Source organism: Carettochelys insculpta, chromosome 4, assembly GCF_033958435.1.
Source record: "Carettochelys insculpta isolate YL-2023 chromosome 4, ASM3395843v1, whole genome shotgun sequence".
Classification (NCBI taxonomy): domain Eukaryota; kingdom Metazoa; phylum Chordata; order Testudines; family Carettochelyidae; genus Carettochelys; species Carettochelys insculpta.
The window spans coordinates 29,709,528-29,725,135 of record NC_134140.1 but is presented as its reverse complement, the minus strand read 5'-3'; the positions used below and the strand labels follow the sequence as shown (position 1 = coordinate 29,725,135).

The following is a 15,608-nucleotide window of genomic DNA, read 5'->3' as shown; positions in this document are numbered from 1 at the left end:
AGCTGGCTCTTTGCAATGAATTTCTCATCATTTGAAAATGTATTTTGTTGCCAGATGTACTCTTCTTGTGGGAAAAGTCTGATTAGGAAACATACAAATGTGTTGTGAATTGTAACTGAGTAGTAGTTTCTGGTTCTCAGACAGGTCATACTCTGTTCCTTTGTCGTAGATGCGTGGCTGCTCTTTGCATGGACTAGCATCATTAAGTTAAAATATTTGCCTAGGGTATTGTCAAGATGGCAGCAACTAACATTTCTTGATTTACATATGCTTTGGGAATTAGTAACACTTGATTCGGTGACTTGTCCATTATAAGGATGATTTGAACAGTTTTTGTTCTGTGCAGGATTGCTAATTCAGGACTTTAAGTGGTGCAGTTGTACATACAAAAGTAAAAATGAACTTCATCACTTTATTTTTTTTTACTCTACCATGCACATGAAACTGTTTGCACACATCACCGGACCCCTTTCTCATCACCCATTATCATTCTCCTTTCTTTGCTTTATTTTTCTGTTTGGCTTGAAGTCAAAGTGGAAAGGGCTATCAAAGGTAAAAGACTTGACAAAATCTTGTGTGTTGTGTGAAGTGTGGTTCATTCTGTGCACTTTCGTGTGCATTTTTAGCTGTATCTGTTTGTCTATTACTCTTCTGTTCAGCACTTCATTGGTATGGAATGACTGGGCTGAGATCTAGAAGCAGAAAATGTTGAACCAGCACTAGTATTGGCTGATACAACATGTTCTGTTTGTTTGAAACTCCTAGTTCAGTGATGTGCCGCAGGTGTATGGTAGTAATAGAAATTCAGAACATAGCGTACTAAACTTGCAAAAAAAGGGGTCTGCGTTTTTTGCTAACGATTTGACCTACTTGTACTGGCATATGATGTTGAAACAGTGGTCTTGTATTTCGTTGTGTTGCAATCCACCAAAACTAGTGAACGAAACAGAGCACAAGGGATATATTTTGGGTGGGTGGAATCCTGGTAAAAATTACGTACTTTTGGCCTGTGCTAGAACAATATGCCATACTTTTATTTGCAGTATGTCTTCTGGTGCAATAGATTTGGTTTTTATAGTTAAACATATGAATCTTGCGAAGTAACTAGACTGTCTTCTAAATAAAACTTGCTTTTAAAATCTTTGTATTATGACAGCAATCAAAGAAACAAAGGAGGCATTGGAAAATGTGAGTGTCTCTCTGGAGATTTTGCAGGAAGGTACTGAGAGGCTGCATGCTAACCTGACTGATGTTAAAATACACCTGACCAACACACTCAATGACTCTGCATGCTCTGCTGCTCAAGCTGCTTCAACTTGCAATGTTATCAGAAATTCGTTACATCAATTGAATATCAATGCAAACTTCAGTGGGGTAAGGAAATATTTTTCAATGTTTTGTAGTGTAATTTATTGGATTAGCTCAACTAATAATCTTCTGATTCAGCTCAATTTGTGGAAAAAATTGTGTGGCAAAATGTGTCTATTTCTGCATTGCTTCATCGACACAGTTTCAATCGCTGCTTTCAAGTTGCATGCATTAGAAAGGAAGGTAGAGACGTCAGACGGGGGTGAAATTTCCTAAGTGGGGGCACAGCATGATCAGCTGTTTGGGTCTCAGGCTCTTCCATCTCATTAAAAATGTTACTGTTGTGTATTTACATTTATATACTGATTAAGTGTTTACATTCAGCATACTTTCTTACAAGTGCTAAAAGGGTGTCTTTTTCATCTGAACATAACCAATGTATCAGTCAGTTTTGTATTATATTAGGATTTGGATTGTATGTTATGTAAGAAGTTTGCTCATCCCTTGTCAGTATATGTGGTGGTCTAATTCAACTCATATTTTTTCCATCCTAGTTGCCAGGTGTGAGCACACAGCTTGCCAGAGTCAATGACGTCCTTAAAATAGACCTTTCCAGTCTGGTTCAAAAGGTACATTTCTTGGCACATTCAGTGGTAGGATAGGGTGATGGAACATGACCTTTGTCCTTGGCTTTCCCAAGCAGGAATATCTCTGTCTTACCATTTCTTGGCAGGTTTCTCTCTTAGCTGTCCCAGTATTGGGTCACATTTTAATATTTATGTGTAATACTTACTTAATTAAGGCTTTACATCTTCAGAACACTGTGCATCCATAATTAACGTCATCTACTAAAAAGTATTCTCTAAAAACAGAGACAGAAACCTGGTCAGCTGACATGTTATAGCTTTTCAAATGTTAAAGCCTAGGAACCTTTGCATCAGGGCTCCTGATACAAAATAGAAAAAGCAGTTCTCCAGTCTCATTGAATGAGAGTTAATCCAGACTCCTGCTTGTGACATGGATGGTCAGAGTGAGGAGGAGCAGAGTGAAAGGTGCTTTTCCCTTCCCATCTGGTTAAAATGCTTCAAAGTTCACTGAAAATTGGCACCAACTATTTTGAGCAACTTTGGGGAGCAGAGGGTTTGTAATCCTTTGTTACCCTAACATAAAGGCCTGAGGGAAAAGTACTGAAATTCTAGCATAAGTGTCAGTGTTGTTTCTCTTTCTTGGCTGGTGGTTCTGCTCACCAGTCTCAACACTTTGCCGGGGAGTGTTCTGAGAGGGAGTAGACTCTGCAGGTGTTCAGCATTTCAGCATTGTTTACTGACAATATATGCTTGCGTCCTAAAGGCATGTCTACGCTACAAAATTAGGTCAATTTTCTTTAATTTGACTTTTGAGCATCTGATTTAATGTGCAATTTTTTTTCTTTTTTAATATATACCCACTAGGTGACTGCTCAACAGAGCATGCCCTCACTGCCAAGGGTTGCATTGACTCAGTGATATGTTATGGGTAGCTGTCCCTGCAGCAGATTGAAATTCTGGGCTACAGTCCCAATGCCTCATGGGATTAAAACATTGTTGTGGGTGGTTATGGGCGTGTGTTGTCAGCCTCAAGTCTGTGGTTTAGAACCAGCCTTGTCCAGTGATACACTTGTCTAAGCTCTCTTTTCACATGGCATTGCTGTGTCTCCCTAGTGTAGCCCTTATTCACCACTGTGTGATTTTGTTCATAGGTACCAGTGTTTCTTTTGCTACTTTGGATCTTTGCCTACACACCCCCAGACACTGCCCTCCAAGCAGCAATCAGATCCACTGTCTCCTCTATGCTCCATGCTGGAGGAGTTTGTGACCTGGACATGCATGCTAAGCTTAGCTGGTGAGCTCTCCACGCCGCTCCAGTGCACGTCAGAAGTTCCCCAGGGCTTTTCCTGCTCACTTGGCTGAAGTATATTGGAGTTCAGAGTGCTTGCCAGAGCATTCACAGTGGTAAACCCTGGATCATCACCTGGAGGCCAGTAAATGAAAATTATAATCCAGTGTTTACTCTGCCCTTAATCTGAGGTAACAGAGAGGCAGCTGCATTAGTCTGTACTCCAGCAAAACAAAGCAGCAGAAATGTGGCACTTTAAAGACTAACAAAATGATCTATTCGGTGATGAGCTTTCATGGGACAGACCTACTTCTTCAGATCAATTTCATTTCCAATACAGACTTAATTTGAAGTGTGACTGTCACCTCAGGCTTTACTCCACTCATTCAGGTGGAGTACTTGGATTGATTTTAAAAGCCTTTCAGGTAGATACACTCATTCAGCTTTCCTGTAGTATTTTGCTCTTTCAATGAGCGACACACTTGTTTGACCTACCAGATGAGATGTGATGTGTATAATATTAGCTCTTTTATCCTAGGAAAAACAGATGTGAGCAATTCGGCTTTGAGATTCTTTTAACACTTGGCATTTATTTTAGGGTTATGGCGCCTTTAATGATACTCCAGATTTGGTGGTGAACCAAACCAAGAACATCCTATCAGGTAGAACTGATATATTTTCTATTTTGTTTGTCTTCTAGAGCATAACATTAATATCGCTCCTTTCCTAGTGTTACATTTTTGTATCCTATTTATTGGTGATGTCTCAGAAAATGCTATCAAAGTTTAACTATAAAATTAGTTCACATTTCTATAGACAGACTACCGTTGGCAGTGGTATTGGCTCATAATTAAATCTAAGAATAAAACATGTAATGTGTGCATTGTTTCATAGACAACTACTGGCTTGCAAGTGAAATCTTGACATTTAAATGGCACATGGGGTATTCTAATCTAGATGAAATCTTAGTGGGTAAACACATGCCTTACATATATTTTAACACTATCTTTTTAAGTACCCAAACTCTGAAGTTAAATTGACTTACATTTTAAAGAGTAACGTGTAGTACATTTATTATATGAATGTGTATACTAATCCTATTTTAATTTTTGTTCTTGCACTGGGGACCTGTTCTGCCAATATTAACAGCTGTTCCTTGTAAGTTTGTCAATCAAGACACAGTATGTATTTAAACTTGGCATACTGTGTGACCCATGTCTAAAAAGAGTCAAAGTTTTCTAAGATTTTTTTCATTGAGGAACTCTAAATGCAAAAATACCCCTTTGGAGAAGTTGTGAATTTGCATAAAACCAGGGAGTCTTTCGTTATTTTAGTGGGTTGGTGTTTCTTAGGATAACTGAGTAAAAGGGTACAAATCAAGCTAAAATAGAGGCGAAAAATTGTAATAGAATAACACATTTTAGGATCTTTGTGCGTCTAAATATAATTGTTTAAATTAGGCCTACAGAGTGGCATGTTCCCTCATAAATTGAGAAGACCAAAATACTATTTCATTAAACACTTTTTTTTGAAGAATGCTGCTGATTAATTGGACGGGCTTTATATCTAACACACATATTTCCTAAAGATGGGGATTCTAACTTTTAGCTCTGCCTGTTTGTAATTTTTCACCTTGTTTGTCAGAGGAAACAATGTTTAAACAGTATCTTAAACTTCTTACTAATCATCATTCATAAATGTAGGATCCAATTGCCTTATTTGCTATATTACCAAAAATCGGAAGATTTATGCTAGTTGAATTTTAAAAAGACACAATCATTCTAAAATGAATCAGCAGAGAAAACTTTGACTTCAACATCCTTCATTGTTTTATGTTGAATGTTAAAACTATGGTATGTGTTTCTTAAAATGCCATTATCTTCTGTTGAGAGCTAATAGTCCTTGTGGTTTGCCTGTCCTGCTCAAGCAAGCCATGAAGACAAGTATTCTTCCATGCACATTCTGGCTGAAATGAATGAGCATTTTAACTTGGTGTGTGTAGAATGTAACTTTCTCTTTTTCTGGATTTGATGTATTCCCACGATGCTTCCTTTTCCAGATATCAAAAATTTGTTGGAATACATCGGTTCCAATATCACTAGCTTCACTAAAATGCTTCCTGTACAGAAGGTCCTATCTGATTTTACAATATATCTTACTGAGAGTGAGACCTATGTTCAGGATTATTTCCCAATAGTGGAACAGTATGATTTCTACAGGTAAGTACATATTACTTAAGGTAGGAGGGGGAAACCTTTCTAGGAGTGTTTTGAAATAATTTTTTTTTTTTTTTGTTTTTTGTTTTGGTGTCAGGACTGTGAAAGTGTGATGATTGAGCTATGGCATAGCCTTGATGCTATTGTGAAGTTGTAATTTTTTTTATTTGGTGGTGGGGACTCTGCTGTGATTGTGTTGGGCATTCCAAGACCGCAACTTTGTCTGTAAAGAGATTAGTCTATTTAGACAAGACAAAGGGTGGGAACAAGGAATGTAACACGCAAGCAGATTGATGGTTTGCAAATATGTTAATTCAACAGTGTTCTTTTGGTTAGCTGTGGAGTTTTGTTTTTAGAATATTTTGTGTTTCATATGCCTTCTAGGGCGAGAGAGAGAAGGGGAGATGAGAGGGAATTAACTGAAGGGGAGGGTGAGAGGAGAGCTAATTAGGAGTAAATGAAAGGAAGGCTGGAGAGTGGCATGAATAGTATTGTTGGGGAGTTGTGTTGGATAAATTCTACATATGTTTGAGCAGAGCTCTTCTGTGAGTAGAAAGGAAAGAATACTGCCTACCAAAGATGAACTAATCTTGCATGCTTCTGATTATATGCCATTAACTGTTATCTCTTGTAATTCCAGCAGTACAAAGTACAAACTGTGCATTCATTCCGTTCCTTCCCCAAAAATCTAAACAATCATTCTACAACATTCAGATATGTAATGAAATGAAATAACGTGTATTTTCAGACAAGTACACATTACAAGAGCAATTGGAAACACTATAACAAATCCATGTTCACAAATTTTCTGAAAAGCTATTAACACGTTAAAGATGGATCTCTTCTGAATTATTGCCCACCCACACATAATATTTTCACCCTCTTTGATATTTCTTCTGTAATACATGTGATTGGATTTTTTTTTTTTTTTTTTTTTTTTTTTTTTTTTTTTTTTTTGGGATTGTGATGTGCCATATTCTTGTAACTGCCTCTAATGATTCTTTAGATGGTTGGCTTGTCTAATTCTCTGCTGCATGGTGATTCTGATCCTGGTATTCTACTATCTTGGACTATTATGTGGTACCTGTGGTTACGATAAACATGCTTCTCCAACAACCAGAGGCTGTATTTCAAACACTGGAGGCAATTTCCTCATGGCGTGAGTGTGTTTTTTTTTTTTTTTTTTTATTTTTACCCAATATGAGTAAAATATTATGTAAACATTTCTTGCAGTTATATATTGTAATGTAGAAAGTTTATTTTCAAGAGCGGTGCCTTTGTTACCTTGGTAAATATATACGGTGGTCAACTGAGGAGAGAAATTTATTTAAAGATAAAAATACAGGTTAAATGTTTGAAAATTAAGTGCCTGACTGTAAGTAAGTTCTGGCTTTGGGATACTTTTAAAAGATGAATTAGGTTGGCATTGATATACAGCAGTTTCTTTTGCTAGAGGATCACGTGGGAAGATCAAAACATGTTAAGCTGTTTTGAGAGCATCATAGCTAACAAACATCCATTTACACCAACTTGGGAATTGCAAAACTGGGACAAAGGTGAAGGTATTTAGACTACAAAGGGAATCTGTAGTTTTCCTCTAAAAATATGTATTGAGAGAGATTAGATTTTTATCAGAAGAATAGGGGAATGTGGACTCTTTCTATCTGATCTCTGTGGGTGGTAATTATCCTGACGAATCCTAATACTGTACTGGGTTTAATCCATCCTTCTTGATGAGGACAGCTGGAACTTGCACAGCTGTTCTTGAAGATCAGAGGCTTTGTTCAATTAATAAAAAAGGCAGTGCATTAACTCTTCAGAGGCAATGTGCTGTACTTCCAACCTAAGTAATGAGAGAGCCTGCTTGTGACCTCCAGGCTTTATTCTACTCCCATTTCAAAGTGGGTAAAATAAAATATGCACTTAGCAGAGACCACCCAGTAGCACTATAGTCCCCAAGCTAGTAGATTACACACACACACACACACACACACACACACACACACACACACACACACACACACACACACACAGAGCATGCTACAGACTAACTGTCCAGATTGGCAGTTTAGTGGTCTCTAAACATTTAAGGGTAATAACCCTACTTACCGCTTTCTATGCCCTTCCCAAACTGTTCCCTTGGGGCTGAGGCCAGGGCCAGGAGAAGGGGCATATGGAATGGGGCAAGAGGGCATAGGGTGGGTCTGGGAGCCTGGCCAGGAGTGTAGCTGTGGCCAGGAAGGTGGGTGAGGTAGAGCCAGGGGGATTTGGGGCAGGGTGATGCCCTTCCTGGCCCTCCACTGGAGGTTAGCTAGGATGCCACACTGTGCCTGCTGAACATTTCTTCATGCATCTCATAAGTTAGCTGGATTCAGCACTACTGGGAACAGTCTTTGCATCACCTTGCTGCAGTTACTGAATTTTGGCTTAGCTATTGCCTGCATGTCAATGTTGTTAAACTCACTAGACATTTTTCTTTTTCAGGGGAGTGGGATTCAGTTTCCTTTTCTCCTGGGTGCTGATGATCGTAGTGGTTATCACCTTTATTACAGGTGGAAATGTAGAAAAACTGGTCTGTGAACCCTTTGAAGACAGGACTTTGTTCAAGGTGAAGTTGTTTGCTAAAAATATTAAACAAAACATCCAACCAAAAAACAACCCAAACCTACACCAAACTCTCAGGTCTTTAGGTGGTTTGTAATTTTTGTGCTGATACGGCATTCTCCCCCCCCCCCCCCCCCCCACACACACACACACACACACACACACACACACACACACACACACACACACACACACACACACACACACACACACACACACACACACACACACACACACACACACACACACACACACACACACACACACACACCCCAGTAATGATGTGAGCTTCCTGGTGCTTATTCAGGCAGAGGCTGGTCATCTTCCTGGTTGAATCTGCAGTTGAGGCTTGATCTGCACTAATGTGGAAAGTTGATTTCTGATATGCAGCTCCTAGTTGTGCCATTAGCATAGCTAGAATTGACTTTTTTTATCCCTAGTGTAGATTGGAGCTCATCAGGCTCGCACCAATGTCTTCTCTCTTCCCCACCCCCCCCCACCGAGTCAAAGGCCAAGCCCACAGAGATCGATTTTTGCAGCATCTTAATATAAGCAGCAATGTCGAACTTGGTGAGCTCAACCGCAGCACGGTCGATAGTCAGGTATGTGTAGGTCCATCCTGAGAATGGCAATGCAAATACAGTCTGCCTGCCCTTAAGATAAATCTGCCCACAGCACAGCAGCTTCTGATAACATGTTGTTGTAATTTCTGCTCCTAAGAGATCATTGGGTCTTGTGTGTCTGCTTCTTTCTCCAGCCAGCAGATGATGATAAACTGAGGGCAAGGTGTTCATGTATATGGAAGGCTTGTATAAACAAATGCATGTCAGAATTTAGAAGTGTAGAATTATGATAAATAATTCCAATGCACTTTTGTTCTAGGTGTTGGATACTCCCTACTTACTGAATCAGCAGTGGCGAAACTACCTTTCTGGCATCGTGCTTAAAAATCCAGATATTAATTTAACCTTTGAGAAAGTTTACAGGTATTTTAAAAACAAAAAAAAAAATTGGCCAGGATTTAGTGCTGTCGGCATGCATTCCTTTTTGTGATTCCTGGTGTGTTCCTTACCTATAAGGCAATCCCCAATGTACTAGTGAATCACTAGCAAATGTGAAATGAACCACATTAAGCCAGTTGTTGCAGGTACTTAATGCAATACAATTTGAAGAAAGGCAGCTGTGCTAGTGACAATCTGTTTTGTGTATTTTGCAGTGTCAAGAATCTTGAAAACTAATGAGTATTATCAAATACTGCTCTTCCTATTTCGTGACATCCAAAAGATACAGCTAGGAATTTTTAAAAATTGACCAGCCTAAAATGTGTTGGCATTGTTAATCATTTAAAAACTAGCACCAACAGTGGCTTTAAAACTGATATAGGCATCATCTATTTTCACAGTGACTGCAAAGAAAACAAAGGAATTTATACCACACTTCACCTAGAAAATCTCTTCAATATCAGTGAGTTTCTGAACATTAGCATGGTAAGTAAAGGAAGCTTGTGATTGTGATCCTAATTTTGGAGAGAGTGGAGGGAGATTCTAAAAAATTAGCTGACAGCTGCAGTGTCCTGAATGCAAAACAGTACTTGAGATGTGTTGGGAAAGAGGGAGGAGTTGACCCTTCCTGTGAAATCTAACATTCAACCCTGGTTAATATGAAGAAAGCATCTTATTTTTATAAGTACCTTGGTAGAACTCTTCCATTCAGGGTTATGGAGAGCTCTGTCTTTATTTATAACATAACATTGCTGGAGGTGGGCTGTAGCAGGGGATGTGTTCGTGGCTTGTGAGATATGGATGCAGGATTAGATGATCTGATAGTCCCCCTCTGGCCTTAAGATCTGACACTCTATTTTATTTTACATACAAGCAGACCTCGAAGTTTATCATTCTCCAGGAGATGCTGAGAACTCTCTTAAGAGTTACAGACAACATGCCATCTCACTCATCATATTGCAAGCCCCTATCCTGACATAGTTCAGTTTGATAGGAAACCAGACTTGAAGCTGACTAAAGAGACAAATTGCTGTTCTATATGGTCCCCACAAACTGTCAGAACATATATAATTTGAGAAGGAAAAGATGAGTTCTTTCAACTTGTTTTTTGGAAGTGGCCAAAGCTAGTTAGATGACAGTACTTGTAATCAGCAGTACTTATTTGTATTGCAATAGCTTCTAGAAGCCCTGGCTAATGGATTAATGCTCCATTATGATAGGCATTGTGCCTACACATAGCAAGAGGCCATCCCCTGGTGTCTTCATTGCCAGCAGTTTCCATATGCTAGATTTCTAGTACCCAAACTTTCATATATACTGTGTGAGGTGACCCCCAGAATCCTAGTGAACCACTAGCAAAAGTGAGAACCACACACAAACCAGTTGTCATATGTAGTCTTTAAGTGTCTATCATACAATTGAACAAAGACAGCTGCACTTGGGCAAAGCTGCACTGTATATTTTACAACATCAGAGTATCTACAACTAAGCAGCATTGTCAAATACTGTCCGTCCTATTGCCTGTCATCCAAAAGATATGGCTAGGTCTCTTTAAAATTGACTAACCTAAAATACGTCTAGAAAGATCATATGAGCAATACATGAGGCAGAGGGGAAATGAAGACATAAAAACCTGAAATGACTGGCCCAAGGTCTCATGTCAATCCAGGGGCAAACTTGGAAGAGAACTCCTGATTTCCTGAATCGCAATTCAGTGCCCCATCTGCCCGTTAGCACAAATCTGTTTAGTGGTTGTCTTTTGTTGTGTAACAGGCTGGGGCCTTTCTGTTACATTTTAAAATGTGGTACAGGACTTTTTCAGGTCAATTGGTGATCCCTTTGCATTTGGCCAATTATGATACAGAATTTGTCAGGGCAGATGATAAAAATTTTAGAGCTCTGTGCTCTCTAGATCTGTCATATGGTCCATGGCATAGCCTGTCCATTTTAAGACCACTGTATCTGAAAAATCTTTTATTTCCTGTATTTAATCCCTGTGTCTGTGCTGGATAGAAATTGGACCCTCCTGAGGAAAGCACTTTTTTTAAATAAGTCATGGAAATGGAGTAATCTATAGAGGAGCCAAAAGGATGCAGACACAGGTTAGGATATTGCCAGGTGGAAGTGTGGGGTTGTGCAGGGAAAGGAGGAATCAAGCCCTACTATCTGTCCCATTAATTGGGCCCCACAGTGGTATATCTGGGAACAGAATTAAGCCACTAAATTTTTTGTGTTTTTTAAATATGTACATCAACAGGAGCCAAGTGCTTTCAAGTAGAAAATGCCTTATCACAGGAAGAATATGGACTTGGTGTGAACCAATTGTCTTTTTTTATATTCCTCTGTACCAGTATACAGAAGATGTATCACTGAAAATTGAACACATTAATGTAAATCTTAGCAGTGTAGTTTTGCTGGATGACATTGGAAAGCAGAGCCTTCTGAATTTCAGTTCATCAGGAATAGATGGAATAAACTTTGCAGCGTATTTGACAGAGGTAAGAATGGAAACTTCAGATCTGGGAGGTCTCGGTGATCTGTTTGTTTTACTGGGCAAATTAGATGAAAGGGTGGTTCCATACATGTGGGCTTTTAAAGAGCCCAATATATTGAACAAAAACATTTGGATTAGGTCTATAAGTAACTCATTATTTAGTTATAGTTACAAAACACGGCTCAGTCTCTGTTAATGTTCATTATTTAGGGAAAGAGTTAAGTTTCTGTAATAGTGCCATTATTTTAAAGTAAATGGAAATACAGTAGTAATGAAAATAAAAATGTTCCTTGTGCCTTGTTTAGGTTAACAAAGGTGTTACCAAAGTGGATCTCTTGTCATTTGCTAATGATTTGGAAGCAAAAGCAGACCAGCTGGTGAGTTTTATTTGAGCTAGGCATTCTAGGGCATGTTGCAGTAATTTCCATACACTTTTTTTTTTTGTTTAGTTTAATCAGCATTTTGTCACTGTAAATATTCACCTGACTAAACTTTGTATGTGAACAAAGTCTTTACTACACTTACACAGACATGCACATATCCCGCAGTGAGGTATGCGGAGGTACAGATGCAATTTTCATGAAGTGTTTCATGCTACCCCTTTAATATTACTCAGTCTTTCCTCTGTGTTGCAACATACGCATCATTTCTGCCTCTGTTGCATTGGATTTTCATTACTTTTGGGGGTGGGGGTGTGTGTGAGAGAGAGAAAGAGAGACATTGGCATGTTCTGCAAACTCCATTATAGTGTCTCAGATAAGCACTGCTTATATTTTTGTCATCTCAACTTTAATGAGAACAGATTCAAATCACGATGAGGTAAGGTTAGTTGAATTCATTGTCCAGTTATGTAGTCAGTGGTGTGCTTAGTCTGAATAAATTGCATTAACATCTAAAAGCCCTATCTGGGGCTGAAAGTGGGTTGTGCTAAACACTGTAGAAATACACACAAGAGATGGTAACCCTTGCTAAAGATGCTGGGCCCAGTTCAGGCATACCGGTAGATCTCAGGTTGGGTTTATATGGTGCAGATTTCCTGGCAGATCCATGCTAATGAGCCACCTCAGAATTGCAAGTGGCTGCTCATTAGCATGGTCCTGCAGCTCCTTAGCATAGCAGCGCAAGAGCTTGGCCTCAGCAGAGGGGAGTGCTGGCAGTAAAGAGGCCGTGTGGATGTGCCCCTGCTGGCAAAAAGCCCCTCTGAATTTTTTTCAGGCAATGAGGGTCTGGCAACATAGGGACTTTTTGCCAGTTAGGGGCACATCCACATGGCCTCTTTACTGCCAGCACTCCCCTCTGCTGAGACCCAGCTCTTGTGCAGCTATGCTAATGAGCCATGGAACCATGCTAATGAGCGGCCATTTGCAATTTTGAGGCTGCTCATTAGCATGGACCTGCCAGGAAAGCTGTGCCATGCTGACCCAGCTTCAGTGTCTGCTTACACGCCAGGGTGCTGGGTGTTGGAGTTAACACCCTATTAAGATGCATAGTGCAGGTCAAACCTTTCATAGCCATTGATTCAGGCTGTCTGCCAACTCAGGCAGATAGCAGTAGTCTGTTTTTCAGCTTTTCTTTGTAATCGGGCGATCAAGAGACCTTGTTAAATGAAAGCAGGGATTCGTCTGTTATTGCATGACTTCAGGAACTAGTGCCATATACACAAGTCTGTATTGCCTTATGCAGCCCTGGTACCAGTTAAGATTTATTTTGTGTTTTGGTCATGGCGTGATCAAGTTAGAACAAGAGAGAGCACAAGTTCAAGAGTTGATGGGAATGGCTTCACGATGAGCGTGAACTTACAGACTCTGATTACTTGACAGTAATGTGATTCTTCATCGTACTCTTGATTGTTCATTGACTTAAGTGACCTTTTAGCTCTCATTGTTACTTTTTATTTGCTTTCTCTTTAAAATGATGTTGCCTTAATGGAACCTTTTTTATGCAGAATTTAGGAAATTAATTTCCCCAGAGGACTTTGCATAGAAACAACTAAAATATGTTGTCTCCGTTTGTAGAGCTTCTGTAAGCATAAGGCCACTGAATTTATCTTCATTGAGTCTATGACAGTGCATTCGCTATCCATTTAAGTTCCAAAGAATTGCATTCTAACCAAAAAACTAGAGTTTTCTGTGAGCTGAAATGGGACCTCTTCAAGTTCCAGCATACTCTCAAGTCCTCTTTGAAAGCCTTCAAAGACACGTGATAAGGAGTTGCTAAAGATAACTCTTTAATGGTAGATTCTGCTACATCCATAAAATGAGATGGGGGGGAAAAGGTCAATAATTTAAAGTGTGCCATAATTAATTGTCTGTCTTATTGAAAAGTGTTTTTCCTCTCTGTGTATTTAGTATTTCTTGGTAATGCTGATCAGTATAATGGATGAGATCCTTAATGGAACAGCACGATATGTTAGAGTCAATGCAGGGATGCTAGATTGCTTTGAGATTGACACACTCTTGTCTCACGATGTTGTGTATGATCTCATACTGTTTCAGATAGCTCTGGATATCTGGGTGAAGTTTAGAAGAAGGCAAGCAACACAGTTTTGTAGATTTTATGTATGGGGACTTATCTGGGCAACTATATACAGGCACTGAACAAGCTACATTTGCTAAGGTCTCTAAATTGCCAACCGAAGTTTGCAAATTAATCTTAAGACTACAGAATGCTTTCTGGCTGCTTGGCAGAACAGATGGAGCAGGAGTGGGCTGACACCACAGCAATTTAGTCTCTGTTATTGCATGGTCTTCTGTTTCTTCACCTCCCTATGCCACCTTCCCCAGAATGGTTGGGTTGGTTTTACATGCGTCTGGGGATTCACTCTGTCCACAGTTAGCTATCCCACCGGGGATCCTGGAGTGTCTCACCCAGTTTAGCTGAGATCTAGGAGTATTGACAGGTCTGGCTTCTGGTATTTCTGCTGAATATCTTGTTCTCTACCACAGTCAGGAATCTTTGACTGTTGCTTTTCCTTATGTCCCTAGGTAGCCCAGATTCTGGAGATGTCTATTAAAAAAAGAGTAGCTGCCAGTGGGTATCAGCTGAATTGGCACCACACAGTTTTCTTGTCTATGCTTCATTGTTCATGTTCGGCACTGCTTTTGCTTCACGTATTGTGAACATCTGTTTTCAACAATGGTTCTTGTCCGTGATGTGGACAACATTTTAGATGCACAGGAAGTGGATTTGTGTACGTGTGAGAGGAAAGCAAGCTTTTGTTGTAGTCGTCTTCATTCTAATAGAAGGACTGAGGTTTGGTTGGGCCAGAAAGGGAGACTTACTGAATTTAGTTTTACTCTGATAAAACACCCATGGCATCAAATCTCAGGGTGTGAGGCTATGAAATTTCAATGTAGGTGTTCGTGCACGTGATTAAACCTAGTCTGAGAGCCACATGATATTATGACTGGCCAGAGTTCTGCTTAGTTCCAAGAAAAATTACTTGAATAGGAGCTACATAATTTTTCCAGTTTTCTAGAATGAGATTGACAGTTAATAAGCTAGTGCCCCTCTTATTGGTGCTGCCCTAGACACTGAAATAGTTAAGGTGAGTCATACCACCATTTCATTTAAGTGGGCAGGCCTTAATGAATAAAACATCCAGAACATTTTGTTGACCTTAAGATAAGTGAGGGTAAATATTTGAAGTGACACTGTTACACTGGAAAATGCCCCATGATGGGTGTTAGTATGCAGTATTGGGGAACACCTGCGGATATCCTTCATATCAGTGGGCTTTGTAATTGTGGCAAGTAACTCTACAGTTGTACTAATCACGTTGGTTTGGAAAACTAGGATCTTGGCTAGGCAGTAGGGGAAAAGATATGTATTAAATATAAGCTTTAGTTAAGACTTAACAAAGGATTTCGTAGCTTCACAAAGGGAAGCATTGGGAACAAAGGCATGTGTAGGTGTGACAGAAGCCTGCTGTGGATTGAAGAGTCTGTTCTGAACATATTTAACATCATAAGCACAAAAGGGGCTGTGTAGGTATAAAATTGCAAAGTAATCATGTTTGTGAGAAGTTAAAAAAGGGATGGATAAACTGGAAACCACTGGTTTGACCTTAAACTAAACCGTACAGACAAGGGAGGAGAGTTCTCATGCAAA

The 15,608-nt window shown here is 39.5% G+C and overlaps 1 protein-coding gene across 5 annotated transcripts in view; it reads left to right on the top strand.

Annotated features, from left to right (window-relative positions):
* The window catches only part of PROM1 (prominin 1), a 77,823-nt gene that overhangs the window by 50,914 nt on the left and 11,301 nt on the right, over positions 1–15,608 (top strand). For all 5 annotated transcript variants that reach the window (XM_074991746.1, XM_074991745.1, XM_074991744.1 and 2 more), the window contains 10 exons: positions 1,157–1,374; positions 1,863–1,937; positions 3,782–3,845; positions 5,243–5,402; positions 6,406–6,558; positions 7,884–8,007; positions 8,886–8,989; positions 9,406–9,490; positions 11,356–11,502; positions 11,804–11,875. In XM_074991746.1, coding sequence (XP_074847847.1) covers positions 1,157–1,374; positions 1,863–1,937; positions 3,782–3,845; positions 5,243–5,402; positions 6,406–6,558; positions 7,884–8,007; positions 8,886–8,989; positions 9,406–9,490; positions 11,356–11,502; positions 11,804–11,875 — 1,202 coding nt within the window. The remainder of the gene's footprint in view (positions 1–1,156; positions 1,375–1,862; positions 1,938–3,781; positions 3,846–5,242; positions 5,403–6,405; positions 6,559–7,883; positions 8,008–8,885; positions 8,990–9,405; positions 9,491–11,355; positions 11,503–11,803; positions 11,876–15,608) is intronic.